General features: G+C 43.9%; 1 protein-coding gene across 2 annotated transcripts in view; it reads left to right on the forward strand.

Annotated features, from left to right (window-relative positions):
• rtf2 (replication termination factor 2) overlaps nt 1-22,055 on the forward strand; it is a 168,091-nt gene that overhangs the window by 109,215 nt on the left and 36,821 nt on the right. For both annotated transcript variants that reach the window (XM_043676978.2, XM_043676979.2), the window contains exon 6: nt 8,729-8,842. In XM_043676978.2, coding sequence (XP_043532913.2) covers nt 8,729-8,842 — 114 coding nt within the window. The remainder of the gene's footprint in view (nt 1-8,728; nt 8,843-22,055) is intronic.

The raw sequence follows: 22,055 nt of genomic DNA on the forward strand, positions 1-22,055 counted from the left end.
TGCTGGTCCCATTCTGGTTCAGGTGCTGCAACCAGGTGCTGGTTCAGGGCGGCACGGTGGCACAGTGGTTAGCACAGCTGCCTCGCAGCGCCAGAGACCCGGGTTCAATTTCCGCCTCAGGCGACTGACTGTGTGGAGTTTGCACGTTCTCCCTGTGTCTGCGTAGGTTTCCTCTCACAGTCCAAAGATGTGCAGGTCAGGTGAATTGGCCATGCTAAATTGCCCGTAGTGTTAGGTAAGGGGTAAATGTAGGGATATGGGTAGGTTGTGCTTCGGCGGGTTGGTGTGGACTTGTTGGGCCGAAGGGCCTGTTTCCACACTGTAATGTAATCTAATCTAATCTAAAAACCCTCCTTGCACAGATCTTACTGCCCCTAAAAGCAGTCCCAGTGTCTCAGAAATTATTCATCTCAATATGCCTCCTATTTCTATACTCAGTAGAAGTAATCCCAAGATTACGACCATTTGGATTCTGTCCTTTTATCTTCTTTCCAGTTCTGTACTTCTTGCTTGCAGGACTTTCTCTCTTGTTCATAAAGTGATCATGAAATGCACTTGTCTTAAGTGATAAACATTATAAAGGACTAAACCAAGATGGAACTCGATTCTAAAACAAAATATTCATAATTTATTATAGCAGAACGTGATTTTCTTGGCTGTAAAACATTGCAAGTTTAGAAAGTAACATAACGTAGAACATTATTTTCACTCATTGTGTCATTATAACTTGTCTGCCAGACCTTTTTTGAAGTTTGTGTTGTAAAATAGTGCACCACTGAACCATAAACACATTACAGACAGTAAGTAGCCATTCAGATGCTGCTGCTGCTGAATGAAACCAGTGGCCTGTAGCCTTGCAGGTTACAGAATTTCGGGCACAGAGCCGGGTATTTTTTTTAATATATTTTTATTAGAAATTTAACATTTTTACAAGTTTACAAAAATAAACAAAACTCTCAAATATAAAGATTGATATACAATTAAATCAAATATACAATAGCCAAAATTTAACAAAAGAATAAAAAAAAATACCGAAAAAGAAAAAGAAACTATCTACTAATCTAACCTACAACTAACCAGAGTGTATATTTAAGTCTCTTACATGCTCGGAATGTGTTAACATCAGATGTAATAAAACCCGTATTCGTGCGGGATTCCTCTCCTAAGGGGCCCCGGACCAGCCAGGTTTGTAATCTCAATTAAATAAAAGCCCTTGTTAGGATAGCCGAAATATCTGTATTTATGTAACTCAAGAAGGGCTGCCATATTTTATAAAATAATTCGGTCTTTCGGTGCACCATATTTGTAAGGAAGTCAAGGGGAATACATTCCATAATTAATCTGTGCCAATTTGAAAGTCCAGGGGGGCCCTCAGCCACCCAGTTCACCAAAACATTTTTCCTTGCACAGAAAGAAAGAATAGAAAATAGTCTCTTCCCGTACGTGTCCAAGGAGGGAAAGTTCGAAAAGCCCAAAAGGAGAGATACAGGGTCCACTTTAATTTCCGTTCCTAAAATTTCTGTCAGGGTACTTGCTACTTTAGTCCAATATCTACGGACCTTTTGACAGGTCCATAGGCAATGTACAAGAGTGCCCACCTCTATTTTGCATTTGGGACACATTGGAGATGCTCCTGCCTTAAATTTTGCCAGTCGAACCGGTGCTATATGGGCCCTATGAAATATCTTCAGTTGGATAGCCTGGGTTCTGTTACAGATTGTAATTCTTCTAGCGTTTTCCCAAATATCATTCCACGTTTCTATAGAGATTTCTAGTCCCAAATCCTGATCCCATGTTTTAAGCAGATTATCCATATCTCCCGATACTTCTTCATGTAGTAAATGATAAATAGTACTGATGGAAGATACCCCCACTGGTCGTAGGACACTACATTCTCTATCAAATTTATAAAGACTATCTAATAACGTAGTCTTCTTCTGTATATAATCTCGAATTTGGAAATATCGAAAGAGGTCTCCATTAGGTAATCTGAATTTCTGACGCAGCTGTTCAAAAGAGATCAGGACCCCATCCTTAAATAGGTCCCCTAAACATGAGATACCCCTGGATCTCCAGAGTTTAAAAGTGGCATCTGTAAACCCCAGTTGGAATCCCCATGCTCCCACTATCGGTGCATGGGAGGATGTTTTATGTGAGTTGCCCTCATTTTGCCGCATTATATTCCAAGCCTTAATTGTGTTTAGTATTATAGGGTTTTTACAGTGATCTGTAATGATTTTCCTCTTGTCTGAAAATAAAAGGTTAATAAGTGGGTATTTTACTTGAGAGGCCTCGATGTCCAACCAGATTGATTGTGGATCAAACAAGACCCAATCAGCTATGTAACTTAATAGGGAACTTAACTGATATTTCCTAAAGTCTGGGAAGTCCAATCCTCCCCTTGTCTGTGGAAGCTGTAGTTTCTTCAGCTTAATGAGGGGCCGTCTATGATTCCGGATAAAGGAACCCAGCCAGCCATATAATTTACGTAGAGCTGTCCTCGGCAGTATCACCGGAAGCATTCTCATAGGATATAGGAGACGGGGCAGGACATTCATTTTGATTAGTGCTATTCTACCCAACCAGGAAATTGGAAGGTCTCCCCATCGCTGGAGGTCCTGCCTTATCCTTTCCAGTAAATGCACAAAATTAGCCTTATACAACTGACCAAATAGTGGAGTAATAAAAATGCCTAAATATAAGAAGCTCTCCAGGGACCAACGAAAGGGAAAAAGGGATCCGTCCACTAAGTGGGGTGTCATAGCAAGGCCGCCCATTGGCATAGCCTCCGACTTTGAAAAATTAATTTTATAGCCTGAGAATGCGCTAAATGTATTAATAACTTCGATTAGGCGAGGTACGGACATCAGAGGATTACTGAGGAATAGAAGAACATCATCTGCATAAAGGATAATTTTATGTTTACCTGTACCAATCCTCGGGGCCGTTATATTAGGATCAGCTCGTATAGCTTCTGCTAGTGGTTCAATTATGTAGCGTAAATAACAATGGCGAGAGGGGACATCCCTGACGGCAGCCCCTAACCACACTGAAGCTATCCGAACCTAATCCATTGGTAACCATAACTGCTTTGGGATCATTATACAATGTTGAGACCCATTTGGTAAACACCTGTCCAACGCCAAACCTTTCCAATGCATAAAACAAATATGACCATTCAACCCTATCAAATGCCTTTTCCCCATCTAATGAAACTACTACTCCTGGTATCTTTCCCCGATGACAGGCTTGAATCATATTCAAAACCCTTCTAATATTATTGGATGATCTACGGCCCTTAATAAACCCCGTCTGATCCTCCTTTATAATATGTGGCAGTACCCTTTCTAGTCTCAGTGCTAACGTTTTAGAAAGGATTTTAAAATCTACATTTAGCAAGGATATTGGTCTGTATGATGTACAGAGAGAAAGTGAGGGCTGCAGATGCTGGAGATCAGAGCTGAAAATGTGTTGCTGGAAAAGCGCAGCAGGTCAGGCAGCATCCAAGGAACAGGAGAATCGACGTTTCGGGCATAAGCCCTTCTTCAAGAATGAGCAAAGTGTGTCCAGCAGGCTAAGATAAAAGGTAGGGAGGAGGGACTTGGTGGAGGGGCTTTGGAAATGCGATAGGTGGAGGGAGGTCAAGGTGAGGGTGAAAGGCCGGAGTGGGATGGGGGCGGAGAGGTCAGGAAGATGATAGCAGGTTAGGAAGGCGGTGCTGAGTTCGAGGGATTTGACTGAGACAAATCTCAGATTTCTCCAGTTTCCTCATTTCCCCTCCCCCCCCACCTTGTCTCAGTCAAATCCCTCAAACTCAGCACCGCCTTCCTAACCTGCTATCATCTTCCTGACCTCTCCGCCCCCACCCCACTCCGGCCTATCACCCTCACCTTGACCTCCTTCCACCTATCGCATTTCCAAAGCCCTTCCCCCAAGTCCCTCCTCCCTACCTTTTATCTTAGCCTGCTGGACACACTTTCCTCATTCCTGAAGAAGGGCTTATGCCCGAAACGTCGATTCTCCTGTTCCTTGGATGCTGCCTGACCTGCTGTGCGTTTCCAGCAACACATTTTCAGCTATATGATGTGCAATCTTCTGGATTCTTTCCTTTTTTAAGGATAAGGAAATATTTGCCTCTTTAAGCGAAGGCGGGAAACAGCCCTAACTATATGCATAGTTATACATGTCCATAAGTGGACCAGCCAATATTTCTGTAAATTCTTTATAAAATTCAGCTTGAAAACCATCTGGGCCCGTTGCCTTACCACTCTGAAGTTGCCTAATTGCATCAAGTATTTCTTGGACTGTTAGAGGAGCATTTAGGACCGATACCTGTTCCGGAGTTAGGCCTGGAAAGGTCAAATTTTTTAAAAATGACTGCATCCTCCTCGTCCTATCTTCACAATCCTGCGATTTATATAACTCAGAATAAAATTCTCTAAAGATCGCATTAATCTTTTTATGATCATGAGTCAAAATACCTGTACTTTCCTTGATAGATGTAAGAGTCTGAGGGGCCTTTTTTTTCTTTGCAAGAAATGCTAAGTATCTACCCGGTTTGTCGCCATATTCATATAACCTTTGTTTTGCAAATAATATATCCCTCTTAGCCGTTTGAATAAGCGTAGTGTTTAGAGCTGTCCTAAGAGCCGAAATCCTTTGCAATTTAATAATAGAAGGTCTATCTTAAGCGAGCTTCAAGCAGACGCTGTTGTTCTCCCTTCAATTTCTTCTGGGTCGCTGAGTAGGAGATGATCAAACCTCGCGTGTAAGCTTTGATGGTCTCCCAAATCATTGATGGGTTGCTAGCTGTACCTGAATTAATTTCTAAAAAAGTTTTAAATTCTTGAGAGAAGTACTTTACAAATTTACTATCTTTCATTAGAAAGGGGTCCATAAGCCAATGCCGAGGGGATGTCCCATTGTTCCTCGCCTTAGTTTCCATATATACAACAGCGTGGTCGGAAATTGCTATACGACCTATTTTACAGGATGATATGGAATTTTAAAAAATCGAGGGGGCAAAAAACATATCAATTCTGGTATGACATTTATGTGGATTGGAGTAGAAAGAAAAATCTCTGCCCTGTGGATGAAGACGTCTCCATACATCTTCTAATCCTAATTCTTTGTTCAGATCCATCAATTGTCTAGATCTGGGAGATACTCCCGCAGTACTCTTGGGAATCCTATCTATTTCCGGATCCATAATACAATTAAAGTCTCCCCCTATAATTGTATGACGGGCACCAAAAGCCATCAATTTTGAAAAGGCTTCCGTTATAAATTTAAAGGGGTGTGTCGGGGGGCAGTACAAATTTAAAATCCCATATTCCTCTCCATTTATGAGGGCTTTAATCAAAATATATCGTCCAGATTCGTCTTTTATCTGCTTTAGGATTTTGAAAGGGAAATTCTTCCGAACAAGAATAACAACTCCCCTGCTTTTTGAGCTAAAAGAAGAAAAAAAGGCCTGATCAAATCCACCCTGTCGTAATTTCAAGTGTTCTTTATCCGACAGGTGTGTCTCCTGTAGGAGAGCTATATCAACTCCTTCCTTCTTAAGATTTGATAATATTTTCTTCCTTTTGACTGGTGAATTACTCCCCTTGACATTCCAGGTGCACCACTTAACCGACTGATCAACCATAATCATCCGGGCAAATCCGAGACCCCTCGGGAGGGGAAACCCTATCCAAAACATCCCGAGCATAGAGCATATAAAATTTACAAAAATAAAGCCTCTGTAATACACTCACAACAATACAATAAAAAACTATTTCTAAATAAAAAAAATAAAACTTATCTAAGTGGAGATTTTCCCCCTTGTTCCCAGGGGGTGTCACTTCCTCTCCAAAAGTCCATCATATCCTCTCCCAACCAATGCCCCACCCTTGACCCAGGCGCTCCTCAATAAAATGAGGAGAATTCAGATATAATACAAAGCTAGAGTTAACAGTGAGCACCCTACCCCCACCCATACCAACACCTGGATATATTTGGTAATGTTAATACCATATATAAACATATAACTATAAAATTACAACCTCAACAAATAATAATTAAATATAAATATACAAAATATACAAAATAACAAGGGAGAAACAACCCCGCTCCTAAAGACAGGTAAAATTGAATAAGGTAACCACCTCCCACCACCAACATTAACCAAAGCTCCCAGCTTATTTATATATACACACACAGATACATACATCCCTCATATATACATAAAATAATAAAAGAAAACAACCCCAAGGGGGGGGAGAAAATCAAATCCCTCTCCCCACCCACCATGATAATATTAAACAGTAAGATAAGAGAAAAAAAAAGGGGAGGATATAAAGCAAAGCAGGGGGGAAAAGCAAACCAACATCCATTATGTCTTACAGTTTATCTAAGAGAGTCCAAGAATTCCTTAGCCTTTTCTGGCAATCCGAAGTTATACACGGATCCTTCATGGTTAAAGCGTAGCGTCGCTGGGTAGCGTAAGGAGTACTGAATACTTAAGTCCCTTAAACGCTTCTTCGCCTCGTCGAATGCCTTCCTCTTTCGGTCCAGAGCTGGGGAAAAGTCCTGGAATAACATGATCTTGGATCCTTTATAGATCATAGCTTGGGGATCTTTTCCAAGATTTCTAGAGGCTTCTAGGAGTATCTGCCTCTCCTTGTAGCTCTGCAGCCGGAACAGGACCAGGCGGGGACGCTGGTTCGAGCCGGGCCCGCATATTACGACCCGGTAGGCCCATACTACCCTTACCTGGCCTGATCCAGCTTTCAGATTTAAAAGCTGTGGCAGCCACTGCTCGAGAAACACTGTAAGCTGGCCTTCCTCTTCCCGTTCGGGAAGGCCCAGCAAACGAATATTTTTTTCGGCGACCTCGATTATCGAGGTCGTCAGTGTGATTCTCTAAGGTCCAGACTCGCTGTTCGAGAGTCCGGACTTGATCCACGGCCGATTGAGCTGTAGTTTCGGAGGTCGCGGCCTTTAACTCCACCCCTCCGACTCAGCGCTCGATTTCTTGGATGTCTCGGTCGTGTTTCTGCAGCGCGGCCGAGAGTGAGTCCCATCGATTTCGGGATTCTTCGATGAAATCGTCGATCTTCGCGCCCAGTTTGGAGATCATTTCTACAAGGCATGTCACCGTAGGTAAGTTCCCCAGGGCGGCTGTGGACGCCTCGGCTGCAGCTGGAGAGGGTGGGGGAGGGGTTCCTGCTTGTTGAGAGCTGTGGGCTCCCTTCCCTTTAGTCATTTTTACTAAAGATTAGATTGTTTAAATTTGATATTAAACAACTAATTAAATTAAACAGCTATTATAAATGTATAAGTGTGGTGGGGGTGGGTGACCCACTTTACCCAAGTCTTGGGAGGAGCACTGTAGACTCAGACTTGCTGGGTCGCTGTCTTCTTGGATCTCCGGGTATTTTTTTAAGTAGTTGGAGGTTTCTGCCTCAACCACGAGACTAGGCAGTGAATTTCAGGCACTCACCACCCTCTGATTGAGAATGTATTTTCTTCATCTCCCTCCTAACAATCACTGTAGACGATATGTGTGAGTTGGGTTTGGGTGGGGTTGGTGGAGATGGAAGTCCAGCAACACATGGGGCATGGAGGGAGTCCAGCAAGGGAGGAAGAAGACTGTCTACCAATGTGGGTAGAGGGAGAGAGAACATGATTGAGGGAAAGAGAGTGTGATGGTGATTGGAAGTGCAGGAAGGAGAGAGATGGCAAGGGAACTAGTGAGAGTATGCAGCAGGGGAGCAGAAAAGACGACATATGGGGGTCAGTGAAGAGCACATGTTAGACATTTGATGGGGGGGAGAAAGAGCTGAGGGGAGGGAATGGGGCATGAAGGAGCAAAGAGTGGAAGAAGAGAGGTCAAATGGTGAATGGGAGAAAAGAGTTCATGCATAAGTTGAAAGAGATCGCCATCATAAGGGGGTTGGGATAGCATGTGAGCACATTAGAGGAAGGTGCACGGAGATCAAATCTGCGCACCAAGTGGAATAGGGTGCACTTGAAAGAGACTTGGGGGAGAGGGAGAAGGTGAGAGTATGTGTGGGAGAGAGGAGAATCCCATGGTGGCCTTTCACATCTGGGTTAGCTTTGATCAGGGAAGTTGGATCATGATACAATGTAAAGCTAATGTGGCTGTTGACCTTTTGATATCACTTTTTGTTCCATATTAAAAATGCAGAAACCTCACCTAGAATCTCCAAGATTGGACCATTCTGAAACAGTGATGTAAAAGCTCTACAGGTGTCTGCGAGTTTCCAATTCTCTGTCTGTGTTTAAATACGTATCCACTGGCGATTTGATATTGTGTAGTCCAAAGCAAAAAGTCACATGTTTTGAGGCAGACAGTTTAACTGCTTCTATGTGTCCAATTCTTAAACATATTAGCTGAAAGTTCATATAAAATTGAAGATGTCACAGGTATCAGGAAATCGGAGTTAGACTAAGTACAGGATTGACTTTGTTGTTGCGGCTTATCAAGGTTTTTTTTTGTAAATCATGATAATTCTAATTAGGCACATTTTATCCTGCTGAAGCACTTGGAATACTTATGCAGAAGTTGGGTTTCCTTGTTCTTGTAACTAAATATCTTTTTCCACGAGCTAATAAGATCAAAAATAGTATTAGTCTGGCCATCTGAGTGCATGGTAACACTGGATTGGTGAAATAAATATACCATTGATACAATTTTAATATTTTCCCCCTTTTTCTTCAGTGTGGGAAACCTTTCAAAGAAGATGATGTGATTATACTGAATGGGAATAAAGAAGAAATAGCAGATCTCCAAAGGAAAATGGAGGAAAGAAAACTCAAAGCCAAACTATTGAAGGTATGATCGCAAAACATATAGGCTTGTTACGGAGAAAATGATCCATGGAGCCTCCTCCCAAGCTCAGGCAAAGTATAATCTGGAGGTTAAGTCTCTACAGCAACTAATGCATTTCCGTAACACCATTTCAATGCCATTTTGCACTGGGCTAGAGTATTGTGACCACTGATTTAATGTGATTGGGAAAACAAACAGTGGCATCACAGAGGAGTGGTGTGTTGATTGGTTTTAGATTATAAGAAGTGTAATTTTTGGAAAAAGGGGTTATTTGGAAACAACATGAATTAGTTAAAGTCAGGGCCAACATAATGAAGCAAAGTAGGATAAGGGAGTAATTTAATAAGCATAATTAATAACTTAAAGAAAATAGACTAACTCAAGTGTTAAAAGAAGTCATGGCAGTAAAGCTTGTACCTGTGATATCCTCCTCCTCTGATATATGGCAAATCATAGAAGTGGCCATGTGTGCAGGAAATGATTCCAGCTGCAGCTACTAGTGAACCACATTTTGGAGCTGGAGCTGCGATTGAATTTGTGCTGGAGCATCCGTGATGCCTAGTCATGGTTGGCATGTTCAGTGAGCGGGTCACACCGCAGGTGAAGACTGAAAAGGCATGGAGGACCACCTCGGCAGAGAAAGGCAGGTAGTGCAGGAGTTCCTTGTGACCATTTTCCCTTCTAACAGATGTACCGTTTGGATACTGATGGGGGGAAGATGACTTCATAGCACCATGCTGCACAAGAGGGAAGGAACTAGAATGGCAGGGATGTAGTGGTAGGGAATTCAATTGTAAGGAGAACAGACAGGGGCTTCTGCAGCCACAAAGGAGATTCCCTGGTCCCAGAGTCAGGGATGTCACTGGCTACAAGACATTCTGACTAAGCGAAGTGTTCATAGACATTATTGGTCAGTTAAGAGTTTGGCAAGTTTGAATGGTATTTATTTTAATTCTAGGAGTCTGTCAAACAAGGTAGATGAGTTGAGGGCACAAATTAAACCATGGGGGATATGATGTCATTGCTGTTAGTGAGACTTGGTTGAGAGAGGGACAGGACAGTTCAATACTCCAGGAAATAGGATCTTCAGATGAGACAGGGAAGGAGGTAAAAGAGGTGGTATCACAATCTTTATCAGGGAATCTATTTTGACTGTTCTCATTTCTAACAGATATACCATTTGGATACTGTTGGGAGGGATGATGACTGTGCAGGAGAAAGCATAACTTCATGGTACCATGCTGCACAAGAGGGAAGGAAGTAGAACAGCAAGGATGTAGTGGTAGGGAATTCAATTGAAGGGGAACAGACAGAGGCTTCTGCAGCCCCTGGCACATTCCTGATGAAGGGCTTATCCCTGAAATGTCGACTCTCTTGCTCCTCTGATGCTGGCTGACCTGCTCTGCTTTTTCAGCACCATGTTCTCAACTCTGATCTCCAGCATCTGCAGTCCTCACTTTCCCCCAATCTATTGCAGTAATGAGGAGGGATAGCATCTCAAAAGGCTCTTCAAATGGAGCCATACGCATTGAATTAGAATTAATTTTATTGTCATGGACTCGCATGAGTGCAATGAGAAATTTGCAAGTTGCCACTTACAGCAGCATCTTTGATACAAAGGTATCTTGGTAGAGATTTTTAAGTACAAATTCTTAGGGAAAAATTAGAAAAATGAAGAAATAAAAAATCCAGCATTACAGAACTTCGTGCCATCCTATTTACAAAGTACAAAATCATTGGAATAAATTAGAAAAATAAAGAAATGAAAAGTTCAGAACAAGAGTCCTTTTAACCCAACCCTTGCCTCCAGATCGCTCAATCCTTCATCTTGAGGCTCTTCAGATTGGGAGTGCCAGGAGTCCACTCTGGATTTACCTCAAGGCCAGGAGTCCTCACTGAGGCTAGTAGTCCGAGATGGCTTCACTCAGGGCTCAAGGGTAGGACGTAAGAAGAAGGAAGGAAAGAAAGACACGAAAAGAGGAAAATAAAGAAAGAAAAGAAATAGAGTGGATGAATTCTGGCTGAGGAGTCCTACTCCACCGCCATCTTGGACAAGCATAAAGGCAAAAAAGGGAGCAATCCCAAAACTGGGAGCATTCCAAAGGCACCCAAACAGTCCAAGAGAAATAGAAAAGCAAATATGTAAACAAACTTAGAGTTAAGAATCACACAACAGCAGGTTATAGTCCTACAGGTTTAATTGGTAGCACACTAGCTTTCGGAGCGACGCTTCTTCATCAGGTGGTTGTGGAGGGCATAATTGTCAGACACAGAATTTATAGCAAAAGTTTACAGTGCGATGTAACTGAAATTGTACATTAAAAAATATTTAAATTGTTTGTTGAGGCTTTCATCTGTTAGAATACTATGATAGTTTCACTTCTTTCATGTGTAAATCACAAAACCTTTATTTTAAAAGTTGCATTCTCTGGTTAACTGTAACAAAGGATGTTAGCTAGACAACATGTTGAAGGTGTTAGCCCCCTGTGTTCTCTGTCTTTGCCATAATGTTTAGACTGATTGTAAACTAAAAAGTGAGATAACAGAGTTTTACATTAATTCATGCAGTTTTTGTGCAAAGTACAATGTAACTCTGCAAGTCCAAATTCACCCCACAAATGTGTATATATATGTATGTGTGTGTCTGTCTGTCTGTCTGGGTTGGGGGGTTGTGAGTGAGAGAGAGTGTATATGTGTGTGTGTCTTAGGTCTGTGAGGGGGTGCATATGGGAGTGCATGTGTCTGTAGGAGTGTGTGTGTGCGTGTCTGGGGTGGGGGGTTGTGAGTGTCTGTGAGATAGTGTGTATATGTGTGTGCGTGAGTGTAGAGTGGTCTAAGTCTCTAAGAGAATGCATGTGAGAGTGTGGGAGTGTGTGTGTCTGTCAGTAGGTGCGTGTCTGTGTACATGTGTGTATGTGTGTGTGTATAGGAGTGCCTGTGTGTATGTAGGAGTGTCTGTGTGTGTATAGTGCAATGGTGGTCACCTGTAGTGTGACATGAACCCAAGGTCCTGGTTGAGGCCCTCCCTATGGGTACTGAACTTAGCTATCAGCCTCTGTTCGGCCACTTTTCGCTACTGCCTGTCCCGAAGTCCACCTTGGAGGATGGTCACCCGAAGGTCCGAGGCTGAATGTCCTGGACTGCCGAAGTGTTCCCCAACTGGGAGGGAACACTCCTGTCTGTAGATTGTTGTGCGGTGCCCATTCATCCATTGCCGTAGCCTTTGCTCGGTTTCCCCCAATGTACCATGCCTCAGGGCATCCCTGCCTGCAACGTATAAGGTAGACAACATTGGCTGAGTCACATGAGTACCTACAACGTGGACTTGCAGAGTTACATTGTACTTTGCTCAAAAACTGCATGAATTAATGTAAAACTCTGTTATCTCACTTTTTAGTTTACAATCAGTCTAAACATTATGGCAAAGACAGGGGGCTAACACCCTTTGTTACAGTTAATCGGAGAATGCAACTTTTAAAATAAAGGTTTTGTGCTTTACACAAGTAAGAGGTGAAACTATCATAGTATTCTAACAGATGAAAGCCTCAACAAACAATTAAAGTATTTTTCAATGTATAATTTCAGTTGCATCACACTGTAAATTTTTTGCTACAAATTCTGTGCCTGACAATTGAGCCCTCCACAACCGCCTGATGAAGGAGCGGCGCTCTGAAAGCTAGTGTGCTTCCAATTAAACCTGTTGGACTATAACCTGATGAAATTATGAGGGGCCTAGACAGGAAAGAAACATTTTCCTTTGGGAGAGGGATCAATGAACAGACACGTAGATTTAAGGTATGGAGCAGAAGCTTTTAGAGCAGACATGAGGTCAGCTTTTTTCACCAAAACGGTGGTGGGAATCTGGAACTCACTGCATGTAAGCTTTGGAGGCAGAAACCCTCATAACATTTAAGACCCTCTTTGCCCCACCTCTACACTCCACCCAACAATTTCCCCAATACCATTTCCTTTTGTTTCTCCCTGTGTTCCCCAATGTTTCTGGTTTGCGTCTTCCTTTGTGAAAACCAAACCAAAGCATGCATTTAGTTTGTCAGCAAGTTTTTTTCTTCTCTATTATAAATTCTCCTGTTTCTGACTGTAAGAGAACTTCGCCAATTTTTTTTTTCTCTTCACATACCTATAGAAAGTTTAGTCAGCTTTTATGATCCCTGCAAGGTTACTCATTGATTCCTTTGTCCTCCTTTGCTGAATGCCCACTCCTCAGGTCTTTTTTTTTTCAGACCAATGTGTTTGCCTCTTTCTTGGATCTAATATCATTTTGAATTTCTCCTGTAAGCCATGATTTGGTCAAGTTTCCCATTTTACTTTTGAGCCAGAATGGAATTCAAGGTTTGTGTAAAGATTTGTAGCTCCATTGCAGGTTGCACTTGTCATGGGTATGTTCACCTAGCTGGCAATTTGGTTTGCAGCTGTTTCATCCCCTCTTTCGGTAACATCCTCAGTGCTGTCCTCTATTTGGCTTGTCCTATTATTGTTGTGTTGTCCCAATCAAATTTGTGGTTCTTATCATCTGTATGTATAGACTGGGACAACACAACAATAACAGGATAAGCCAAACAAAGGACAACCCTCTAGCCAGACGCTTGGCACTCATTTAGCATGGCCAATCTATGGACTCCATCAATAAACGTATTAACCTAGACCCAATATACCGACCACTGCAACGACCAACAGGAAGCAGCGGGAACAAAACCAGATAAATTCCAGCAGACACAGTACAGCAGCGCTTCACAGAAGGCTCCACAGCATTGAGGATGTCTCTGAGAAAGGGAATGAGATGTCTGCAAACCAACTTCCCAGCTCGGTGAACATACCCACAACAGCTGTAGAATGAAATTAACAATTGCAGCAGTTCACCCATACATTTTTTGAATGCTGGTCACCATCGTCCCTTTTAAAGAATACTTCCAATCTATCATAGTCAAACTGTAAATCCTTCTGTTCAGATTCTGGATTCTACTTTCAGAATCAGCTACATCACTTGATGAAAAATTCTATCATATTGTGGTATCTCAGACCACAGGTCTTTGCAAAACTATTATTCCATTCTCATTACACAATACCAGTTTAAGATGGCCCATTCTCTAGTTGATTTTTCAACATATTAGTCCAAAAGGCTCTCCCGTATACATTGCAGGAATTCCAAGATGTCAGACCTAGAGCAGTGGAGTTGTTTTCTCGGTTGTGGGTCATGTTAGAGAGGTGGGATGTGGATGATTTGAAAACAGAAAGATAATTCTAAAATTAAAAGGTTTCTTGACTAGGAGCCATGGTATGCCAATAGACATAGGAGCAATGGGGGACTGAGACTTGCTGTGAGTTAACGCATGAGCACAAAGGTTGCAATAATATTAGATTTGTAGAGGGTAGAATATAGGAGAGTAGCCAGGAGGGCTTTATATGAAAAAGATAGTGGCAATTTTATTGTCAGTGCATGATTGAACACATCTCTGCTCTGTATGGAATAAAGTTATAAGGATCTGAAAGGGTTAATGTTGAAGAGTGAATTAAGCACTGCCCAAGTTGATGTCATATGGACCAGACTTTGTACTTTGGGTTTCAAGAGAGAACGACAGTGTTAGTAACAGTATCTTTGTGCCAATGTTTCATGTACTGAATTGTTTTTATGCAAAAACTACATTCTGTTAAAGACAGGAGTCTCTTCTCAGTAGATTGCTGGTGATTTTCTGTAGCATGTTAGATCAAACAAATCTTATAGGTCCTCATCATAAAAGTGTTTGCCAGACACATCTTTCATCATGAGGAGTTATGGTGAAGATCCATCATATATCTCTGTGATTATACCTAACTTTATTGGCCAGCTGTCCTATTTTAGTTCAAAGACTATATTATACAATTACGAAAATGTTAAATTGAATTTAGTTAAGATGTTGAGGACAAGGAGTGGAAATCTCAAGTTGGTTTCATTGTCAGGAAATGATTTTCAAAAATTGACTTCAGTGTGCTATTACAGGTTGGCTTCCAATATGATTGCTAAAATAATTGCCGGTTGCATGCCCCTGCAAGGTATTAACTGTACAAAGATAGCCTCCCTTGCTACTTTTGTAACAAAAACATTACAAACTTAAACTCATATCTAAATTAGTTCTGCCCAGCATAAATTCATGTTTTGCCCTAAGCATCACATTCAAAACTCACATTCACATTAACCTTGAGGGCTGTTGCAGAATCCAGAGTGGTGTCCTATCTGGTAAATAGTCTTGTTTTTAGTTGAAGCCAACTGCATAATTAGATGTCGAGAGTGTGGTGCTGGAAACTCACAGTAGGACAGGCAGCATCCGGGGACTATGGGAATTGCCATTTTGGACAAAAGTCCCTCATCAGGAATAAGGCTGTGAGCCGAGGGGGTGGAGAGATAAATGGGAGGGGGTTGGGGCTGGGGGCAGGTAGCTGAGAGTGCAATCGGTAGGTGAAGGTGGGGTAATGGTGATAGGTCGGAGAGGAGGGTGGAGCGGATAGGTGGAAAGGAAGATTGCTAGGTAGGGCTGTTCATGGGGGGGGGTGCCAAGTTGGAAAGTTGGAACTGGGGTAAGGTGGGGGAGGGGAAATGAGGAAGGTGGTGAAATCCACATTGATGCCGTGTGGTTGAAGGGTCCCGAGGTGAAAGATGAGGCATTTTTCTTCCAGGTGTCGGGTGGTAAGGGAGCGGCGATGGAGGAGGCCCAGGACTTGCATGTCCTTGGCAGAGTGAGAGGAGGAGTTGAAGTGTTCGGCCACGGGGCATTGAGATTGGTTCGTATGGGTGTTCTAGAGACAAGAGCTGAAAATGTGTTTCTGGAAAAGCGCAGCAGGTTAGGCAGCATCCAGGGAACAGGAGAATCGACGTTTCAGCCATAAGCCCTTCTTCAGGAAACGTCGATTCTCCAGTTCCCTGGATGCTGCCTGACCTGCTGCGCTTTTCCAGCAACACATTTTCAGCTCTGATCTCCAGCATCTGCAGACCTCACTTTCTCCTGTTCTAGAGACAACCCTGGTTGTTACAGACCAGTGAGTCTTACTTCAGTTGTTGGAAAAGGTTATAAGAGAGAGGATTTATAACCATCTAGAAAAGAATAATCTGATCTGGGACAGTCAGCATGGTTTTGTGAAGGGTCGGTTGTGCCTAACGAATCTTATTGATTTTTTTGACAAAGTGACCAAACAGGTCGATGAGAGTAAACCAGTTGATGTGGTGTATATGGATTTCAGCAAGACATTCGATAAGGTTCCCCACAGTCGGCTATTATACAAAATGCGGAGGAATGGGATTGTGGGAGACATAGCAGCTTTGATCAGTAATTTTCTTGCTGAAAGAAAACAGAGAGTTGTAGATGATGGAACATGTTCATTTTGGTGTCTAGCGGCGTACCGCAAAGGTCCACTGCTGTTCATCATTTTCATAAACGATCTGGATGAGGGCTTAGAACGGTGGGTTAGTAAATTTGCGGAGGACACTAAGGTCGGTGGAGTTGTGGATAGTGACGAATGATATAGTAGGTTGCAGAGAGACATAGATAGAATGCAGAGCTGGGCTGAGAGGTGGCAAATGGAGTTTAATGTGGACAAGTGTGAGGTGATACACTTTGGCCGGAGTAATCGGAATGCAAAGTACTGGGCTATTGGTAGGATTCTTGGGAGTGCAGATGAGCAGAGAGAACTTGGATCAGTGGTGCTGGAAGAGCACAGCAATTCAGGCAGCATCCGAGGAGCTTCGAAATCGACGTTTCGGGCAAAATCCCTTCATCAGGAATAAAGGCAGAGAGCCTGAAGCGTGGAGAGATAAGCTAGAGGAGGGTGGGGGTGGGGAGAGAGTAGCATAGAGTACAATAGGTCAGTGGGGGAGGAGATGAAGGTGATAGGTCAGGGAGGAGAGGGTGGAGTGGATAGGTGGAAAAGGAGCTGAGCAGGTCGGACAAGTCCGGACAAGTCAAGGGGACAGTGTTGCTGGAGGTTAGAAACTAGGATGAGGTGGGGGAAGGGGAAATGAAGAAGCTGTTGAAGTCCACATTGATGCCCTGGGGTTGAAGTGTTCCGAGGCGGAAGATGAGGCGTTCTTCTTCCATGCGTTTGGTGGTGAGGGAGCGGCGGTGGAGGAGGCCCAGCACCTCCATATTCTCGGCAGAGTGGGAGGGGGAGTTGAAATGTTGAGCCACGGGGCGGTTTGGTTGATTGGTGCGGGTGTCTCGGAGATGTTCCCTAAAGCGCTCTGCTATGAGGCGCCCAGTCTCCCCAATGTAGAGGAGACCGCATCGGGAGCAACGGATACAATAAATGATATTGGTGGATGTGCAGGTAAAACTTTGGATGTGGAAGGCTCCTTTAGGGCCTTGGATGGAGGTGAGGGAGGAGGTGTGGGCACAGGTTTTACAGTTCCTGCGGTGGCAGGGGAAAGTGCCAGGATGGGAGGGTGGGTCGTAGGGGGGCGTGGACCTGACCAGGTAGTCACGGAGGGAACGGTCTTTGTGGAAGGCTGTGGTGAAACGGTTAAAAATTATGTCCCAATACATGTGTGAATCTAACCGGAATGGAGGTGTTGCTTAGTCCCGTGTGAATCTTATTACACACCTCCCAGTGTGAATCTTCTTATCTGTATGTAACCAGAATGGAATGTGTTTTTTAGCCTTGCTCTGCTGTTCACATGAATGTTTATATCTGGAAAAGAGTATATCAGCTGGAAAAGTCTCCAGTTCGGTGAGTCTGCTCCGGGGTTACGTTTAACCGCCGAGCGTGGGTTGTTGGCAACCGCTCTACGAGAACTGACGGCTCCCAGTTCCGGTAACATGTAGAGTGAGTATAAGCCAGACCCGTTGGTTGTGGCGACGCTGCGGGGAATAAAATGCCCATATTCTAGCAGACTCGCCTCTTGGTCGTTTGTTCTGTGTCAGACTACTCTCCTACGAACCTGACCTTGAGAATTTTTTAAAACATTGGCGGAGAGGGGTGGGTAGGAAAATATATCCCTGGTGGTGGGGTCTGTTTAGAGGTGGCGGAAATGTCGGCGGATGATTTGGTTTATGCGAAGGTTGGTAGGGTGGAAGGTGAGCACCAGGGGCGTTCTGTCCTTGTTGCGGTTGGAGGGGTTGGGTCTGAGGGCGGAGGTGCGGGATGTGGACGAGATGCGTTGGAGGGCATCTTTAACCATGTGGGAAGGGAAATTGCGGTCTCTAAAGAAGGAGGTGTGTTCTATGGTGGAACTGGTCCTCCTGGGAGCAGATACGGCGGAGGCGGAGGAATTGGGAATACGGGATGGCATTTTTGCAAGAGGTAGGGTGGGAAGAGATGTAATCCAGGTAGCTGTGGGAGTCGGTGTTTCACGGAGGGAACGGTCTTTGCGGAAGGCGGAGAGGGGTGGGGAGGGAAATATATCCCTGGTTGTGGGGTCTGTTTGGAGGTGGCGGAAATATCGGCGGATGATTTGGTTTATGCGAAGGTTGGTAGGGTGGAGGTGAGCACCAGGGGCGTTCTGTCCTTGTTGCGGTTGGAGGGGTTGGGTCTGAGGGCGGAGGTGCGGGATGTGGACGAGATGCGTTGGAGGGCATTTATTGTATCCGTTGCTCCCGATGCGGTCTCCTCTACATTGGGGAGACTGGGCGCCTCCTAGCAGAGCGCTTTAGGGAACATCTCCGAGACATCCGCACCAATCCACCAAACCGCCCCATGGCTCAACATTTCAACTCCCCCTCCCACTCTGCCGAGAATATGGAGGTGCTGGGCCTCCTCCACCGCCGCTCCCTCACCACCAAACGCATGGAAGAAGAACGCCTCATCTTCCGCCTCGGAACACTTCAACCCCAGGGCATCAATGTGGACTTCAACAGCTTCTTCATTTCCCCTTCCCCACCTCATCCTAGTTTCTAACCTCCAGCAACACTGTCCCCTTGACTTGTCCGGACTTGTCCGACCTGCTCAGCTCCTTTTCCACCTATCCACTCCACCCTCTCCTCCCTGACCTATCACCTTCATCTCCTCCCCCACTGACCTATTGTACTCTATGCTACTCTCTCCCCACCCCCACCCTCCTCTAGCTTATCTCTCCACGCTTCAGGCTCTCTGCCTTTATTCCTGATGAAGGGATTTTGCCCGAAACGTCGATTTTGCCTGTCCTCGGATGCTGCCTGAATTGCTGTGCTCTTCCAGCACCACTGATCCATAATCTGGTTTCCAGCATCTGCAGTCATTGTTTTTACCCCAGAGAGAACTCTGTGTCCATGTCCACAAATCCCTGAAAGTTGCCACCCAAATTCACAGAGTTGTTAAGCAGGCATGCAGTGTTTTGGCCTTTATTAATAGAGAGGTTGAGTTCCGGAACCAGGAGGTTATGCTGCAGCTGTACAAAGCTCTGGTGTGGCCACACTTGGAGTATTGTGTACAGTTCTGGTCACCGCATTATAAGAAGGATGTGGAAGCTTTGGCAAGGGTGCAGAGAAGATTTACTGGGATGTTGCCTGGTATGGAAGGAATGTCTTACGAGGAAAGGCTGAGGGACTTGAGGCTGTTCTCCATAGAGAGAAGAAGGTTGAGAGGCGACTTAATAGAGACATACAAGATGATCAGGGGGTTAGATAGGCTGGACAGGGGGTGCCTTTTTCCAAGTATGGGGACGGCAAACACGAGGGGACACAACTTTAAAGTATAAGACAGATGTCAGAGGTAGTTTCTTTACTCAGAGAGTAGTAAGGGTATGGAATGCTTTGCCTGCATCGGTAGTAGATCGCCAAGTTTAAGTGCATTTAAGTCATCATTGGACAGACAAATGGACATACATGGAAAAGTGTAGGTGGCTTAGGCTTCAGGTTAGTATGACACGGTGGCTCAGCATCGAGGGCCGAAGGGCCTGTACTGCGCTGTAATGTTCTATGTTCTCTAAAGCGCTCTGCAAGTAAGCGTCCTGCCTCCCCATTGGAGAGGAGACTGCATTAGCGGATACAGTAAATGGCATGTGTGGAAGTGCAGGTGTAACTTTGGATGTGGAAGGCTCCTTTGGGCCATTGGATGGAGGTGTGGGTGCAGGTTTTGCAATTCTGGCAGTGAGGGGGGATGGTACCAGGAGGGAAGGGTGAGTTTTTGGAGGGGCATGAAGCCGACGTGGTAGTCACGGAGGGAACGGTTTTTACAGAAAGCATATGGGGGGGGGGGGGGGGGGGAGGGAAATATATCTCTGGTGATGAGGTCCATTTGTAGGTAGCAGAAATGGTGGAAGATGATGCAATGTGTACAAAGGTTGACGCGGTGGAAGATGAGGACCGGAGGGTTCTGTCCTTGTTGCGGTTGGAGGGGTGGGGTTTGAGGGCAGAGGTGCAGGAAGTGGATGAGATGCGCTGGAGGGCATCATCAACCACTGGGGAGGGGAAATCGTGGTCTTTAAAAAAGGTCATCTGATATGTTCTGTGGTGGAACTTCTTCCTCCTGGGAGCAGATGTGGTGCAGGTGGAGGAATTGGGAATAAGAGGCAAGGTGGGAGAAGGTGTAATCCAGGCAGCAGTGGGAGTCTATGGGTTTGTAGAAGATGTTAGTGTTGAGTTGGTCACCGTTGATGAAGAGGATGAAGAGTCCGGATGGCATGTGGACTCGATGGGCTGAATGGCCTGCTTCCACACTGTAGGGATTCTATTCAAAAGTTAATTTTTGAAAGGTTTTATAAGTTTGATGAACAGTCATCAGACTAGAAATGTTAACTCTGCTTTATTCGCCCCCAGATGCTGCCAGACCTGCTGAGTTTCTCCAGCAATTTCTGTTTTTGTTGCATATGTGACTTAACTGTTTCAATTGAAATGACCAAAAACCATCCTGCCTGAGAATTATGATATGGAATAATAAGACACTCCCTCCGATACAAACATGGACAAATCTGCACTGGTATTGTAAACGTATATATTTTCCAAGGTTGGAGATAGGACAAAGTACATATTTTAATCTGAATAATTTTAAGTCCATGAAAACATGTTGCAGGAGGCCTTGGAGAGTTCAGTCTCTTTGAGTAGGATAAAATTGAAATATTTAATTTAAACTTAAGAACAAATACCAGTAAATAAATGGTTAGTTTTATTCTTAATTTATTGCTGCTTTTTTAAAAAAATCATTTCTGGTAGAGGCTGTATACATAGAAAGTTGGCCTGTTTCTTATCTTCAGAGATCATAATGAACCTCCTGTGCATTTCTTTAGTTGTCTGTTTTATTGAAGTAATTAAATTCAGAATATTTGAATTTTAAAGGCAGCTAATAAGGTGGTGAATTGCAGCTTGCGTGTTTGTTTAAAGGCAAAATAAAAGTGAAATGTTCAAAAATAAAATATCAAAGGAAAATATGCAGACTTTTATTTTTTAGTCATCAAAGTGTGGATTTTTTGGCAAAGTGGGATTCAGGCCCATCTACTGTTGGTGCTATTAACAATATAATTGACAAGATGTACAATATAAAACCTTTCAAAAATTTTTGTTTTGAATAGAATCCCTACAGAGTGGAAGCAGGCTATTCAGCCCATCGAGTCCACACTGATCCTCTGAAGTGCATCCCACCCAGACCTACCCCCTACCCACGTAACCTGGCACTTCCCATGGCAAACCCACCTAGCTTGCACACTATGATCAATTTAGCATGGCCAAGCGACTTAACCTGTGCATTGGATTGTGGGAGGAAACCAGAGCACCCTGAAAAAACACACGCAGATACGAGGAGAATGTGCAAACGCCATACACACAGTCACCTGAGGCTGGAATCGAACCCAGGTTTCTGAAGCTGTGAGGCTGCAGTGCTAACTGCTGAGCCACCATGCTGCCCTTAAACTAGTGTAATCAATGTTTGTATTGCACCTTATGTTTCCTCCTCTCTCTTCCTGGAAGCCTTGGTCACCTTGAACATTGACTAACAAGATGGTTATTAGGGATATGCAGAAATATGGATTTGACACCACTATCAGATGACTTATGATATTACAGCAGGCTAGAGAGACTGAATGGCCTACTACTACTTATTTGGAGGTTCACTGCCTGTCTTACTAAATGTTGAAGTAAATGACACACAGAAATTGGAAGTGATGAATGATAAAGTGTATGATGCTGTGTCATCATTTGCAATCACTATCTAAACTGAAATCCCCTTCCTGTCACACTTTTTGGAAATAGTGACAGAAAATGAAGCAAGTCTGAGTCCACAGAGCCAGTAGTACTGAACTGTGCTTAATTTTCTAATCTGGCAA

Source organism: Chiloscyllium plagiosum, unplaced genomic scaffold (assembly GCF_037043375.1).
Source record: "Chiloscyllium plagiosum isolate Xiang-an unplaced genomic scaffold, Cpla_swu_hap1 HiC_scaffold_15, whole genome shotgun sequence".
NCBI classification, from domain to species: domain Eukaryota; kingdom Metazoa; phylum Chordata; class Chondrichthyes; order Orectolobiformes; family Hemiscylliidae; genus Chiloscyllium; species Chiloscyllium plagiosum.